Here is a 17,148-nt window from a genome sequence, read left to right as displayed (position 1 = left end):
ATAAAGTGTTAAAGCAGTTATAAATGCCCGGATTCATTCACAGCTTTGCAGTGCTATTTGAATTACAAAAGGGAAAAGAATTTTTAAAAAGGTGGGCATCAACCACCTACTACTCAACTGGTACAATGCCTTTTAACACTGAGACTACACTATTAGCACAGTAAGAAACATAATAACTTTATGTGCCCTGCATTTTAAGTAAAAGGCGATAAAAGGAAATGGGAAAACAAAAAGCAGGTTAAATATTTCAGAAGTAATGCCTCACTGTGAGGTCTACAAGAATACTAAATTTTTTACTTAAAGGAAGTGATTTATTTAAACCTGGCCTGGGCAAAGATGATTGCAGAAAATATTATAATCAAAGTGATGAATGTGGCACCTTCCATGGCTTTTTCATTTTTAATTTCTATAATCACTAAATAGCTACACTTCTTAAATTAATACATCAATAGGCATTAAGCAACTCATAAATCCCTCAAAAGTTAATTTCACCCTTTTTCTTAAAAGGTATTAAAACAGTGTCAAAACTGGAATTAACATAATAACCTTCCAGAAAAGTTACATTTCAATGATCTTGCTCAGTTTTAACATTTAAAATTTCTACAGATTTGCCGAAAGCATGTAACATACTTTTCTAAAGGAATAATTCAACAGATACTTGTCTAAAGCACTGTAATGAAAATGTAAACAGATAATGCTTATCTTCCGTTTTTATTTTACTTCTTTTCTTCTTACTTATGTATATTAACAAAAAAACCCTCAAATGATTTAAACAAAAGCTTTTAGCTCAACACATAATTGCAACAAAATTACAATAATTGTACCAATTAAAATAATCCTGAATGAACAGTTTGTCATCTTAATGTTCCAATGGTTTATAGAAGGATCTACTTAATTAGCTGAAATTGCTTTCCAATGTTAGTATCAAATGTCATTTGTTAAAAGTTGAACGATTTTGAAAATAATTTAACAAAGCAATTTTACAAAACACCAAGAACCAACATTTTCTTTTCAGCTGAATAAAGCAAGCAGATGTGTCATCAAATTGCTATAAAAATAAATGAGCCTTTATATGGAGAAAAAATAAATTTTACTACTAGTGCTACAGAATACTATTTTTTATGAAATCAAATTCTTTAATAAAATAATTTTGTATCATTTATATCTTGGTGATATTTGTAGTATGCTATAAATATACTTCCTTAAATTGAAGTAGTAAACAATCAAGAAGAAATAATACACCATACATAAAACAGAAAATTTTTTTAACCAAAGTGATTTCTGAATTTGATCACCATGGGTGTATCACACAAGAGATCTGAATCTATCAGGAAAACATGACACCAATGAAACCATGTTACAGAACTCCAAATCTATAGTAACTATAGTTTCACTTACAACTAAACTAGTTTTTACCAGTTTAATTTCAAGAAAAATGTGAAAAAAAAAAAAAAAAAGAAAAACAGTTCTGTGGTTGATTTCAAGAAGGGATAACTTCAGTAAATACTGGGAAAAAACCCAAGCAAAATCATATACCAGTGCTGAAACTGGACTAGAAGTGAATAAATTAAGAAACAACAATTTTTTCTATTACTGATAAATTAGACAAAGTAGGTCTATTCCACAATTCATCCCTTGGAATGGTGTAAGAGCTCAAAAGCATTAAATGAAAGTAATACATGAGATATGGCTCACTTAGATCCTTTGGCTCCCTTCACCCCATGCAACTCCCCTTTCCCTCCACCAAATAAAAAAGGAAAAAATAAGAAGAAAATAAAAGAATACTGAATTAAAGAAAGCTGTTATGCTACCCTAAATTTGGTGCATTGTGCCTCAGCACATCATATTGCCATTCAATTTGCCATCCACCATAGGTAGGCATGTACACCTATGTGCACAAAGACTTTATCACAGAGGTTAAATTAAGCCCAAGTGATGGATGAATTACACATTGCTAAGTTTTAAATAATGGTTACCTACAACTCTGAGGAAAGTATAACTCCTTTCTTGTCCCGAAAAATCTCTTTTTTCAAAATCAAAGGATCCTTGATTTCCATAGTTTCCTTTAGCTTCCCAAGAAGCATATTTTCAAGGAGATTAAGGAAGGATGGAGATTGTAATCTAAACAGATGGCTCATGAGAGTTTCTGCTATCCTGAGCCAAGCAATTCTGCTCTAATATTTTTAATAAATATATAAAAATAGTCACCAAAATTTAGGGATCATCAGCTATTTACAAATATCCTGATAAAAAAATCAAAAAGTTCTGTCTCAATATTCTGATTTGGTCAGAGCCCCTGTCTTAACACCCCAGTTTGATCAAATTTGGGCAAAGAGTAACAGGTAGGACAGCCCCTCGTGACATCAAGTCCAACAAGCAGATTAACATCAAAAGCAGCCATATAGAAGGTTGTGTGAATACCTGAATTCTGTAGTGTTCAAGAAATTGTATATTCAGTCATGGGGAACAAGCACCTTTCCCTCCCCAGCATATTTAAGCGCTGATGTCATGGTCTCTCTTAGGCCCATCTCCTCAGATACTCCAGCCTCACATTTCTCAGAGTTTCAGCAGAAATGGCTAGAAGTATTATTCAGAAAGACAGAACCTACATCCTAACCCCATAAGAGAGAGGACAATATTTACCACACATCTATCTAATGCCTGGGTGAATGTTCTACCTGTGTCTGGTATCTGAGCATGACCACAAGGAAATTCTCATGAATTGTCATCAACTTGATACTGACTTTTTTCTTTCCAAAGGGCTCTCTGTAACAGGTAGATCATTAAATTGCTCTGGTAGCCTGCAGTGCATTCCCTGCCATTTCCTTTCCAAAGGCCAACTGGAACCTTTCTACAGTGGCCTTGCCTGGCTCACCAGCACCAGAAGGTTCCGGCAACTTGTCACACAGCCTGTCCCAGCATTTGGTTTAACTAATTTAGACACATTTAACTCAGAATTAAAGTAGCCTTTGCTGCTGTGCTTTGTGCTGAACCTAATTTTTTTCCTCCTGCTGCAAACATGCTCAAACCACTTTTTTTCTGTCTTATACTTGGCTTTTTAAGTGCTTCAGTTGCTGACTGAATAGGTACTAGGTGCAAGGTAGACCTCACTTTAGCAATTCTGAGCATTCACAACAGCAGAACTGATGATTTCACAGGAACTTCAGGAGTAAAAATTAAGAGCATCCACAGTTTTTCAAGTGTCAAATTTACAGTTATTTTCTGAAATGCCATACAAGACGTTCTTGAACTCCAGAGGCACATGCATGCCTGAAGTTTCACTTTCAATTGTACAGATCTCACAGTCCAGCTATTAATAGCTCCAAGAAGTGGCAGACTAGTATCTGCCACTAGACTAGTATCTGGAAGGGAGTTGGTTAGCTCATAGATACAGAAACTATCCCTAATGCCTCCAGAAGGACAAAACCCTCCAGAAGGACAGGCAACAGAGTTACAAAATTACTTCAGTGATTTCTAGGAATATTTTCCAATTGAAAAAGTATTGCAGACTTTGATTTCTGCCATGATGAGAAGGATATGAAGAGATAAAATGTGTTCATCAGACTATCTTATTTATTGAGGCAATTTAATGAGGAAATGGATGACATTTCTTCTCATACAATCAGCTTAAACAGCATGGTTTTTGTTCAACAAGGTGGTAATACCAATCCCTGACATCTTTAGCCTTAAGAAGTAGAAAATAGCAAGAAACAAAGATGACCAAGACTCAGAGCCTCAAACTGAAATGAAAAAATCAGGACTTTTGGGGAAAATAAAAAAATTAATCAAATGTCTTAGGAATGAGGAGGGTGAGGGCTAGAGAAGAGAGGAGAAAGTAGTCCAGCAAAATTAGGAGTCATCAATGCTACATGTGAGACTCAGCTTTCCTCAACCTCTTAAATATATTAACTTTGGTACAACCATTTTGAAACACAATGATTAGAAACACAGTCTTCAGAATCAGAAAAGCCACAGATCTGTATAATACAATACATTCTGCTCTTTCATTGATTTGTTAGGAAATCCTAAAGACACTGTCTGATTTTCTGACTGAAGTGGGGGAAAACACTTTTCAGAGAAATCAGCAACAATTTATGAATTCCTCTCTTTAGTGCAGATTTACTGCCCAGGACTGCATTAGCAGGATTATAGATGAGATTATTTTCCCCAGCAGGGTATGATACCTATATCCACTTTGACTTAGATCTGTAACTCACTCATAGCTACTTCCACAACCCTCTGTGAAACTTATCCTGGTTATATGCCCACATGGCATCTCCTCCCTCTGTCAGACCATTCAGTCAAACAGCACAAGAATTATCTTTGGAAACCTCACCTGCAAGTTTCTCACAAGACACATACTCCTATCTTTTGCTTCCTTCTTTTGTTTTCCTGGGGCAATCATGCCTGTTATTATTTTAGATTTTAATACATTTAGATGTTTCTAAATTAAGATCTTCCTTAAAATGTCTTAAATTTCAAAATACTTCCTTGTCTTCTTCCTATGTTCATTGACTCTGTTGAGAATTCTGTTTCTTGAAGTGTCTATTTCTTCTACAAAAGCCACAGTGACTTTTCCCAAGATATCATTTATTTAGATCTGGCACTGTCATTTATTCTGGTGTCATGGATGCTTTACTGGCTTTCACAGGAGAGCACATTCCCATAGCTGGCTAATTTACAAGTCTGAGAAGTCTCAGTTGCAAACATTCAACAGAAACTTGCTTTAATCTGACAACTTAATTCTCTTAGAAATTTATTTGCAGAAAGCCCACATATTTTATTCCACTTCAGAGCTTTAAAAATTTGCCTTTTGCAACTTCTGAAAACCACTTTGGTATTAAGCAAAATTGACATTAGGAAGTCTCTTTACAGTAACACAGAAGAGAATGCAGCACAACATAAATGCAGAGCAATATTAACTCTATGTCATAGCTATAAATAAAGTGGTAAAGGTAATTAAATTAGAGATTAGAGATGGGTAATGACAACAGATAGCTTGACCACCAAAGAACCTAAACACAAAAGGAAAAGGAGAGACAAAATCAGAATAAAGATCTTAACCTGACAAGGAGAGAGACTACATGAAAATCCTGGTGATGAGAAAAGGCAACACATAACCTGAAGAGGTAAATACCACTACTAATAAAGATACAGGTGGAAAGCAAGATCAACCAGACTAGCAGAGAGAGGCTGAAATGACAAGATAGAAGTGAGATGATATAGCAGGTCAGTTTAAAGAAGTAAAAAGAGTAAAGATGTTTTTCTTGAGCATATAAACTGAAAGCCAACAAAGCAGATTCAGCATTTTCTTTTCAACATTTGCCACAGTGACAAAGCATGGACTTGTTCCCCTCTACAAAAGATTGAGAGCATAGTGCCTCTACCTGTTACTATAAGAGATGTTATGTGACTCCAGCTCATAAAGGTTCCTCACAGACGTGTGCCTGTGTTACAAATTTAAGGTTTATTTTCTTTAGAGGGATGGGGGGGTCTGTTTTGGATTGGGTTTTTGTGGGTTTCTTTGTGGTTTTCTAATTGGTTTTGTGGGGGTTTTTTGGGATTTGGGTTTTTTAATTTTTTTTTTTGTTGTTGTTGGTTTGCTGTTGTTGGTTTTGGTTGTCAGGGGTTTTTTTTGGGGTGGGGGGAAGTCTGTGTTCTTTTGGTTTTGGTGGGGTTTTTTGTGAGGGTGTTTTGTGTATTTGTCGGGTTTTTTTGTTATAGACCTCGGAGAAAAGTTCCCAATATGATATTCAGTAGGTTTTTCATCTCTGCATAGTATGATACAGGAAAGATACACTTCTCCTGACAGACCTGGTTTCATATTCATCAATATAGGCTTTGATATTCTTCACAGATTATATTAGTTAGTTTTATTATTAATGACAAATTAAGAACAGAGATATAGGTACACTGACTTAGTTACCAAATGGAGGTATGCATTTTTTTTTCAGAATACTCCACCAACTGAAAGTAGAGCTCCCAGTAGCTCCAGATATAGCTCTGAACAGAGTACTTAGCCATATCAGCCTATAGAAACATAAGCTGCACACCACCTCCCCACAGAGGCAGAAATGCTACCCCAGTGAAAGGCACTCTGGAGGTGACTAGTCCAGCATCACACACATTCTGGCTAATAATTGTGGAACAGCTTTCACTGTCTTACTTTAGTTACTACATTCAGCTTCAACAGACAGCACTGCAACATGACAGAAAATGGCCCTCTCCTTTACTACAGTTTGCAAAATTAAATTCTGGACATTACAAGTTGGGAATCTCATGGAGGCAAAATAGCATATAATCATATATGGGAATCAATAAGGGAATCACACATCATTGTGCCTGCATAGAGGGGAATTAACTACAGACTATATTTATTCTTTTGCTTCTTAGTGCTTGGCTGCCCGATTGTTTTCATTTTCCTGTATTTTTTCTATGTTGTGCAAGTATCGCTTTCTCCTGGAAGCGCTGAAAGCCAAGGCTCTGGCGGCAGCGCTCTCCGCGGCTGTGCCGAGCGGGGAGCGCCCTCTGCCGGCACCGCGCCGCGCTGCACTGTCCTGCGGCACCAGCGCTGCGGGGACACGGCTGGGGACACGGCTGGGGACACGGCTGGGGACAGCCCGGCCCGGGGACACGGCTGGGGACACGGCTGGGGACACGGCTGGGGACAGCCCTCCTCGGGGACAGAGCTGTAAGGCAACACGGGGTTAACTGTCCCCATCACACCCTCAACGCACACACCGATCCGCTACAGCAACTGTTCCGCTGAAGGGAGCTGTAACAGGAGCTGTAACCCAACAGTCTGCAGCAGAGGGGAATGCAATGGACAGTTCTCACTGCAAGGGAATCCTGGCAATTGAAAAGCTTTTTAACACGATATTTTAAAATTTGGAAAAGCAACTGTAATAGCAAAGCATTTTCCTTACACAGAGAAAGCAATCAAGTGTGAAACTCATATTTAACATAGAACCTACAAGATTCCTTTCAGTGAAGAGAGATGTCCAAGCAGCAACCCTAAGACTTCAGGGTCACAAAAAAAAAGTGGTTTGACACAAACTATTCAATACTAGAAAACTAGATTCTTGAGAAGTAACACCAACTCTGTACAGGAACAAACTACATAATTAGCAAAATCTGGTATCTATTTATGACACTCCAAATGGGAAAGCTGCTCTATAAACTAATAAAACTCAGAAAACTTAAACTGAAGTTTTGAAAGAGGAATTAACTTTGAAATTGTACTCTTAAGAGTTATTTAAGCCAAGTTACTTTAAACAGTGCAGATAAAAAGAATAGCAATGACACAGAAAGGCTTACTTTAGATAAAACAGAATTTTTAGAGCTCTAGCTAATCCCAGAGAAGATTTCAACAGACCTTTTCATATTCAGCATATGGTAAAGATGATCACCCAAATCACCAGACAGACGAGACCTCAGCTTTGTCAATACATCAGGGGAGTTATATACATAGTTCCTTACACATGCTCAACAGAAGGGGCTGAGAGACATCAATTCTCTTCCTGAGCATGCAGCAACATCATTGCTAGAAAACTTTTTTTTTTTTAATTGTTAAGAAGCTAAGGAAACTAAGCCTTTTAGCTTTATCATTTTCATACTAAATAATCCTGTTGGTATTCTTTGCTAAAGAGAAAATCCTGAATACTGGTCTTGTTTTCCTTTTCTTGCTTTCCTAGTATTGCTGGCGGAATACAAACAGGTTTCTTTAAAAGATGATGACCCCTTCCCTTTTCCAATACATAGTACAGGGCTCTTCACTGTCTCTTCCCATCATGTACTCTGGTTTTAAACACTAAAATGTTACCTATACACTTGTAGTCATCAGTTATAAACTAGAGTCTACTCAAGTGGCTGTATCACTTCCAAACAGCCTGCATGGCAGCAGAGAACTTCAACAGCAGCAGTCATGAATCTCCTCCACACCTTAACTAATAAACCACAACACGCTCCAGCTGGCACTGAGCATCAACAGCCAAAGTGTTTGTGCTAACAACAAACAATCCAGAACCCAAATAAGTTATTCACATACTATTGTGAATGTCCTTTTCTTTTATTCATTGTTACTACAATTTAACATCCATGAATACTGGAATTACTAGCACCCACTTATGAGAATAAATCAAGTATCTAATACCTTCTCTGGTTTTTCAGAACACAAACATTGTTATGTCTTGAAGACAGCTCTGGACTTTGATCACTCCAAAGTGATTTATTACTGTAGATGCCAATATTCAGAAAACTCTGATGAGTTTATTGGATGAGTACTGAAAACACAGAATTGTGAAATGTGCCATAAAGAAATCTAAATACAGATCAGTTGAATGGAAAGCATGACAAAAAAGGGAATTTCTGATGTTTCTGAAGCACTGTACTTAGGTGATCACATAAACATTTGTGACTCTAGTTGTGTGAATGCACAGTGGAAAAATGGTGCTTCACCCAGTGCTTTCCCATTGATTTCACAGATATATTACACTCACAGGGGAAATGCAAAACCCAAAAACTGGGGAGAGTGTATTCTAATCATGCACTTAGTTTACCTGTGAACTCTGGTATTTCTAAAACCCTCTTCCAGCTAAAAGCCACTTCAGTCTACTACTTGCCCTCTTCATCTGTCTTCAGTCCTCAGCTTCATCATGCCCAATGTACCCTTGACCTTTCACTTCTGGGATTTCTGTGTTCAGATCTTAACTGCACTTCAACTTTTCTTTCCTAACACAATTCATTCAATCTTTCCCAAACAATCCTAATTCCATTCTCAACACTCCAACCATATTCAGCACACCCCAGACCCTCACACGGTTCATTGACTTTTTCCTGTTCCTTGACCTTCACTGCAGGGCACACTTCCAATATTTTCTCTCCAAGTTCATCCCCCTGGACTCTGCAAAATCTCTAGATTTTCTGGTAACTTGTTCGATCAGTCACAATCTTCTCTCTTTACCTCAGTTGTTCATTTAATCTGATATCAATTATATTTAATCCAAGTCAAACCTTTCTTTCTTCTCCCTAACTCTGATTCTCAGATTCTGCTTTTCTTCTATAGGCACCACAGTCAGTCACATTTGCTCTCTTCCATTCCTCCGTGTCATCAGGTCACAACCCACAAATCCTATTTTTAAGCAGAGGATACTGGAGAGAAATGTTCACTGGCAACATGGAGCAATTTGCTCTTGGTAGCAGTACCTAGACAGCTCTGTTGGACATCAACTTGTAGCAAAAATGGAGTAAGTCATACCTCTTTTTCACATCCCTTAACTGCAGCACATGGCATTGCCACAGCATACCTGCTAAGCACAAAACCTTCAGAGATTTTTATCAGTGAGGCCAGTTTCTGCTGGGCTTATTTCAGATTAACAAAGAAGTGGAAAAAATACCCAATTTGTGTCTTGGCCAAGGTGAAGATGAAAAGGGTATCAAGATACATAAGTACAGCTAGCTGCCTGTGAAAGAATTCCTGTACAGTTCTCTTTGATTTAAATACAAAGCAGTCATTCACAAGCACTCATTCATACATGGTGCATCAAATAGCAATGAAACTCACTCAGAAGTTTTCAAAAGTTAGCACAACAGGGTATGATTGTAGGAATTTTAGATTACAACCTGATAAATGTTTGAAAGCCATGTTATTCTAGTGATCATTAATAATGATCATTATTTTAACCACTGAAAGTGCACATCATTACTGGAATGATGACTACCTCTCATAGATGGTTTTTAAAGTCAGGTGATCTGGAACACCTTCAGTCTCTTCAAGATGCAGGATAAGCCATGATGTTCTATATGGCCACTGCTCTGTGAGATTGATCCAACTTGCCAGTCTGTCCCAATTGAATGTGATCTGATTAGCTCTCAATAAACGACCTAAAAGAAAAAAGAAGGAGAAAAGAAAAGGGTTAGGTTAACTCACTTCAACAAAATTCAGAAAAGAATTTAGAGGATTTTTTCTCCCTTTTGAAAGATACCTTTTTTTTCCTTCAAAGTAACAGCTATGCTATGTTACTTTGTTATTATCTGATCTGTGAACTTCCTGCTATTATATTTTTAGCTCAGCAAATTCAAAATTATCACAAGCTGCATCTAAAAATACCTTTTTACAATCTAATAAAAATCCTTGCAAATCCTGGTCAAAATATGAGACTCTCCAAAACTGTCAACTTCAGCCACAGGTTAAACACTAATTACTATCATCCTGCTACTGGTGAATCTTAACCTACTTCAACAAAATTTAATAAAGAATTTCACAAAGCATTAATTCCTCCATCTAAACACAGAATTTCATGCTAATACTTTGACAGATTTTCTATGCATTGGTATATTAAATGTAGTAAAAATAAGTTAAGCATATAACTGCCAACTTTGATGGCCAACACAGTAAAATTCAAAGCTATAAAAAAGACTGTTTTAAGTCAGTAAGGCAAGGTATACATTACAAATAAAGTTATTTTTAAAAACAGAAAAAGTTAAATGTTACAATTTATGTACTTGAAGTTTCAGCAAATTGTCTATAATTCCTATATTAAAATCTGTAATGGCATGTATCCTACAGCCTGAAGGATCTGTTGATAAAGCTGTTTATGAAATCACATCCAAACACAGATTATACTACAATAAAAGTGTTCTTGAATAGGTCTTTTTTTTAGTTTAATTTTACAACTAACATTTTGTGATTTTATTATACTTTCATAACTGCACTATAATTTGCCAAAACAAGATATGTTACATGCTACAAATTGCAGTGACAAGCTAAGAAACAGCACACTTATTTAAAACATTAGCCCAGAATTTGAGGTCTATTGCAGATTTATGCTCTTAACTATACACAGTGTGAAAAGTAACTCAATTTCTTTGTTCTGGGTAGCTGCAGGGCTCCCCAGTGCCTTCTAGTGTCTGTAACAGAAAAGACACTACATAATCACTCCTCATTCACTTTCTACATGAAACATGTTTTTATTAAACCTCCATAAACCCTTTTCCAGTAATTTCCAGTTTTCAAACTTCAGAGATATTAACATCTTGATTGTGTTTTGCTGAAGAAAAACAGGTGAGAAAATGCTTTCATCATCAGTCTCACATAATCATTTAGGGAAAAAGGACTCCAAATACTCATAGCAAAAATGAGCAGGGATATACACCTGGTTTTCCTCTCACAGCTTACCTTTTCAGATGTCATCACTACAATCTTTGTTCACACTACAGGAAAATGCAATTTTCTTATCCTGTTTCAAAATTTGAAAATACAAAACTCTCTAAAAATGAAGACTAGAATAACTTGCCTCTCAACTGAAGTCAATGAAACAACAAATATTATGTATCTTTCAAACTCTACATAGAAAGGTCTGTAAATCCTTCTTACATTCTGGAAGAGTTTGCTTCAGAAGGATTTTCAGAAGCAACACACAGGCTGACTTCTTCAACTTAGTTTACACACTAGTAAGTCTGAGTGCAACTACAAGCAGCCAAAACACAATCCTGTTATTGCACGCAGGCAGGTCATGCTTACCTGTCACTGAAACAATATTTAGCAACCTCCTCATGGTCTGAGGGCTGATATCACTGAACCAGTCCTCTGTAACCAAGAGCTTGGTCAAATCAAAGGACATTTGGCGGGTAATGGTCCTCTGCATCTGGCGTCTTCGGTAAGTATCCTGAAAATGGAACAAAACCCCAAGGAATACTGATGAGCATCAAAGGCTTTTATGTGTTTTCAGTTTTACTTGATAATCAAGTTAGAGCCTTTGTGAGTCAGTCTGTGAAGCCAACAGGCAATATCAAACGTACAAGAATTTAATTCTGATTTAGCTGTGTAAAAGCTTAACGTTATTTCCACAGAAGCCAAGAAGTGGTAAGAGTTACACATTTTACTTCCACATCAGTTTAGACAGGACAAAATAGAGTGAGACAGCAAAACATTTTGTAAAAAGTTTACTACTTTGAGCATTTCCACTATCGCTTCCTACTGTCTCTCCAAAGAGACGTGTACTATCTACACGTAGACATTAAGGTGACCATCAAGTTCCTCTGCTACAAAACTCCCAAAGTCTCTACCAATGGCAGCTCAAAAATCACAGACTCCTCGGACTCTGTGTCACTTTCCACAACTTTCTAGATATTTTTTATTCAACCAGTTTGTGATTCTACGTAAAGATGAAAGATGAGAAAGCAGAAAAAAAACATGTAGTAGACACTGCAATACAAGTCTAGTACTTAATATTTTATTATATTTTTATTCAATCACTGTCCCTTGTTGCAACATCCTGCAACAGATATCAGGCTTACACAAAAAAAGTCAAAATACACACAAACACAGACCATAGCTCCTACCAGATTTGCTGCATCATCTCAGCATTTACAGAGAGCTGTACTTAATTTTTGGTGAAAAGGAATACTTTGATGAGCAAGCAAACTTCTTCCTCTCTGACAGAGCATCAGTCTACTGATTTAAGAACGGACTTTCCTACACAGATCATTTATAAAAATTTCACACGAACAGTTTGATAAGTCTTCCAAGGTGATATTATTAAAAATGTCAAAGAAAAAAAATCAAAAAAGAAGAAAAGGTTTTACCAGTATTTCTATTTAGACTAAAAATCCTTCTCACCCGCCTGTTGAGAGCAGTTTTGCTACCAAGTTTGGTCATGTCTCCAAGACTGTTCTGAGAAACTCTCCTGTCAACCTCTTCATGCAATCCTACAGAAAGGAAAACACAGACATTTTATCCAGTCATATACATTTGACTGACCTATAAAAACAATGATCTGTCAATTATTTACACATTTTCATCCAAAACACAGACTTTGGATCATTAGTTTTGTAATGCTCATTTCACCCTCCTGCATAACCTTACCTGCATTATCTGCATAAGGAATGTCCCCATTGGTGGTTGAAGCTACCATCAGTTTTTTTGCATTACTAAGCCCTCGGCTGTTCAGAAAAACTGGCAAATGGACAATATTCCGCATGTAATCATGGCCATTTATGTTTGAATCACGTAGAACACTGTTGAGATTCTGGTTAATTGCCTTTATAATAATGTGTGGGTCACTTGCAAAAATTGCAATGAATGGACCCTTGGAAAACAAGACTCGTACCTGTAAAAAAGCAGACAGTACACCTTGTTAGTAACAACTAACTGTATCTGAACATTTGGCTCACCATTTTATATTCATTTTGTTCAAGGAATAAACCTGAGAGGCCAAGAGATATATGGAGATGTCAGCTTCTTCTTTATGAGATATCTAACTTTAGGAATTTATCCTCAGTAAGAAATAAGCACACTCAACAACTTAACAGCAGAATTTACAGTGGAAGTTGTCACCAAGGATGCATCATGTAGTAATGTTCCAGTCTCCTACAAATACTTAGCATTAAGTATTTTTTCATCTAAAGTACTTCAGTGGTAAAAATATAAAAAAACTCTTCAAATATTTTGTTTCAACATAATAATTATTTTCCATAGTCTATTTCTGATTGTTTCAAACCTTTTCAGAAGTACTAACATGCAATTTAACTTTCAACTTTTAAAAACCATTGCTCTTAGCATTATAGTTATGTCAATGTGCACAAATATTAATTATCACAATACAGCCTTCTTTTTACAGAAAATACACAATAACTTTATGTATCTGAGCTCATCTGTGGAAGAGATCATTCATATAATCCAGAGGTTATCTTTATAAAATGATCCAACTCACAGTATCAAGCATCTGTAGAACCTTGTCCTGTTCACAAGCATCCAATCCATCAATAATTACAACTAGCCTTGTCTGATTCTGAGTGAAGCTGTCAATGGTTTTTGCCATTTTGGCCATCAGTTCCACTTCACATTTCAAAACCTACAAAAACAAAACACAAGGAAGGAAAAGACATCTTTATGATACTTAAAACTGATAAAAATACATATATTTCCTTTTGCAGATTGCTATTTGTCCCAGAAAATACTTCAATAAGATTACAAGAATAAACTTACAAATACTCAAAGTGAAAAGTCCTAAAATGTCACTTTCAACATATTTATTTCCCATCTGAACCAAAATGCACAGCAGAAACATATACTCTGCTTTGATATAACAAACTATCCTTATTTAAAATCCATTACAACATTATTTAAGATTATAATATTTATGCACAATAAAACATTATTTAAGAAGTAAATAAAAGAGCATTTGCAGCGTCAGCTAGTCCTCAAAAATTGCTTTGCACAAAATGTAGAGCAAAATTTTCTATCTGCCTTCCAGCCATGCACATTATGCTATTACTCTAATGCTCAGTCATTGCTATTCAAGATAAGCAGCCTGAAGATTTCTTAAGCTTTTCAACATTGTTATACATGTAACAACCACCCATAACATGGAAACAAAGGTGGAATTTGCCTGCCCTAATTCAGCAGCTAACAGTAGACACTAAAATCTGACACTAAAATCTACTCTTAACCAGTAGACTCATTAGAATGTGCACAATAAGGTGACTTAAAACAGATTAATAACTCTCCTGAAATACCTACTTTTCTCATGGCAAAGGGTGAACCTAACTCCTAAAAGGCTGAAGGTATGTCAGATAAACAGCACTCTACAAACAACAGTACCAAGACACAATCAGGACTTCTGTGCTGCAAAAACATGGCACCTGGCATGCTGCAATCAGAAGGGATTCACCTTCCTCAAAGGGCAAAGAGCCTTTGACCAGGAGCCAGCACAGCTTTAAACAAGACATAACAGGGGAGGGGATAATACCAGGCTTGCCCACATCAAACTGTGAGACGACACACCAAGGTTAGAGGGATACAGAGAGGGCTCTCATCTGAGATGTGCAGGCCACACTGGAGCATACTTGGTACTCTTATGGAGATGAAGCAGTCTCCTGAGGTAACAGAAGTCAAGAGAAAAACACCACTGCAATACTTCCAAAAAATTAAAGGATGGTCCTCTAAGAAAGTGACACAGTTCACAGCCCAACTGAGGTGCCTCTACCTCAGTGCACAGAGTGGGCAACTGGAGGAGCTGGAAGACACTGTGCTGCTAGAAAGCTATGAGCTAGCTGCCATTCCTGAAACTTGGTGGATGAATCCTATGACCAGAGTGCAACAATTGATGGCTGCAGGCTGTTCAATGGGACAGGAGAGGAAGGAGGGGAGGAAAGGCTGCCCTCTACATCAAGAGATGCAGAGATCACAGAGATGCCTCTGAGAAGCAGACACAAACTGGTGGAGTCAGTGCATAAAACTTTGCAAGGACCAGACCAATAAATGACACCTCGGGGTTTGTGTCTGTAAAAAGCCTGATTAAGGGGAGCCTACTGACAAAGGCTTCATGTCCCAGCTACAGGAGGCATCATGCTTATGGGCTTGCATTCCTGGGGAACTTAGATAATCTCCAACATCAGAAATGTAGCCTCATGAGCTGTCAGCAATCCAGGAGATTGCTGGAATACATGGAGGATAACTTCTTCAGCTAGACAGTAGACAATCCCTACCAGAAGGGGAGCGAAACTGGACCTGATGGTCACTCCTGTAAGTGAGCCAATTGGGGATATGAAGCTTGCAGGCAGCCTGGGCTGTGGTGATCATACACTGGTGGAGTTTGCAGTCTGAGAGATATGGGTCAGGTAAGGAGTAAAGCCAGTACGCTGAATTTTAGGAAAGCAAACTTTTAACTCATCAAAGAGATAGTCAACAGACCCCCTGGAAAACTGCCCACAGGGATAACACAGCTGGTAGATCTTTCAAGGATGCACAAAAGCCTGTAATTCTCAGGTACAAAAAAACTGGCAAGGAAGACTAAGAGTTGGCTGTGCTGAGCAGAGACCTGCTGGTCAAACCAAAGACCAAGAAGTAAATACACAGGCAGTGGAAGCGAGCATGGTATGCTATGAAGAGTATAGGGACACAGTCTGGTTGTGAGGGGATGTGGTGAGGAAAACCAAGGCACAGCTGGAACTGAACTTGTCAAGAGATGCAAAATATAACAAAGGGTCAATGGCTCAGTGTCCCAAAAAATGTCAGTGACAAGCACTGTCTCTCAGAGGTCTAGCCTGCAACCAATGTTATTTAATATCTGCATTCATGAAGGGATCGAGTGCATCCTCAGCAAATTTGCAGACGATACTAAGTGGTGCAGCTGACACACCTGAGGGACAGGATGCCATCCACAGGGACCTACCTGGACAAGCTCAAGAAGGGGGTTCAGGATGTTCAACAAGGCCAAGTGCAAGGCCCTGCACCTGTGAACTGAACCCCAGTATCATCCCAGGCTGGGGAATGAACAGATGCAGAGGAGCCCTGCCAAGAAGGACTTGAGCGATGCTGTGGATGAGAAGCTGGACATGACCCAGCCATGGGCCCTTGAAGCCCAGAAAGACAAATGCACCCTGAGCTGCATCCAAAGCAGCATGGGCAGCAGGTGAGACAGAGAATTCTGTCCCTCTGCTCCAACCTGGTGAGACCCTACCTGCAGTGCTACATCCAGCTCTGAACCCCTCAGCACAGAAATCACACCAATGTATTGGAGCAAGTCCAGAGGAGGTCACAAAGATGATTAGAGGGATGGAGCACCTCTGCTGTGATGAAAGGCTGAGAGAATTGGGATTATTCAGCCTGAAAAAAAATAAGATTCTGGGGAGATGTTTATTGTGGCTTTCCAGTACCTAAAGAGGCCTGTAAGTAACATGAAGACAAATTTTTAGCAGGACCTTTTGCCAGAGGACAAGGGGGAATAGTTTTAAAAACTGAAGGACAGCCAATATAGGTTAGATATAAGAAAGCAGTTTGTTTTAAAATGAGGCTGTAAAACACTGGTACAGATTGCCCAGAGAAGTTGTGGATGCCCATCCTTGGAAACAATCAAGGCCAGGTTGCACTGAGCTCTGAGCAGCCTGATCTAATCAAAGATGTCCCTGCTCATTGCAGGGAGATTGTACTGGCTGACCTTTAAAAGGTCCCTTTCAACTCAAACTGTTCTATGATTTTATGAAAAATGCACAACACATTCATATACAATACATTGGCTGTAATCTACCAAGTTAGCAACCATGATGCTATGCTTTACTTTCAAATAGGAGCATACAGCATACCTGATGACAGCCTGAGAGTATATTTATCAGTTTATAGATATAGGCCAGCAAAACAATAGTATT

The 17,148-nt window shown here is 37.9% G+C and overlaps 1 protein-coding gene across 3 annotated transcripts in view; it reads right to left on the bottom strand.

Annotated features, from left to right (window-relative positions):
* KIDINS220 (kinase D interacting substrate 220) overlaps window positions 1-17,148 on the bottom strand; it is a 75,158-nt gene that overhangs the window by 27,580 nt on the left and 30,430 nt on the right. For all 3 annotated transcript variants that reach the window (XM_079327983.1, XM_079327985.1, XM_079327984.1), the window contains exons 18-22: window positions 13,713-13,853; window positions 12,866-13,109; window positions 12,620-12,708; window positions 11,522-11,666; window positions 9,720-9,882 (exon numbers count right to left, since the gene is read on the bottom strand). In XM_079327983.1, coding sequence (XP_079184109.1) covers window positions 9,720-9,882; window positions 11,522-11,666; window positions 12,620-12,708; window positions 12,866-13,109; window positions 13,713-13,853 — 782 coding nt within the window. The remainder of the gene's footprint in view (window positions 1-9,719; window positions 9,883-11,521; window positions 11,667-12,619; window positions 12,709-12,865; window positions 13,110-13,712; window positions 13,854-17,148) is intronic.

This window comes from Erithacus rubecula, assembly GCF_903797595.1.
Source record: "Erithacus rubecula genome assembly, chromosome: 2".
NCBI classification, from domain to species: Eukaryota; Metazoa; Chordata; class Aves; order Passeriformes; family Muscicapidae; genus Erithacus; species Erithacus rubecula.
This window is presented reverse-complemented; position numbering and strand designations above follow the sequence as displayed.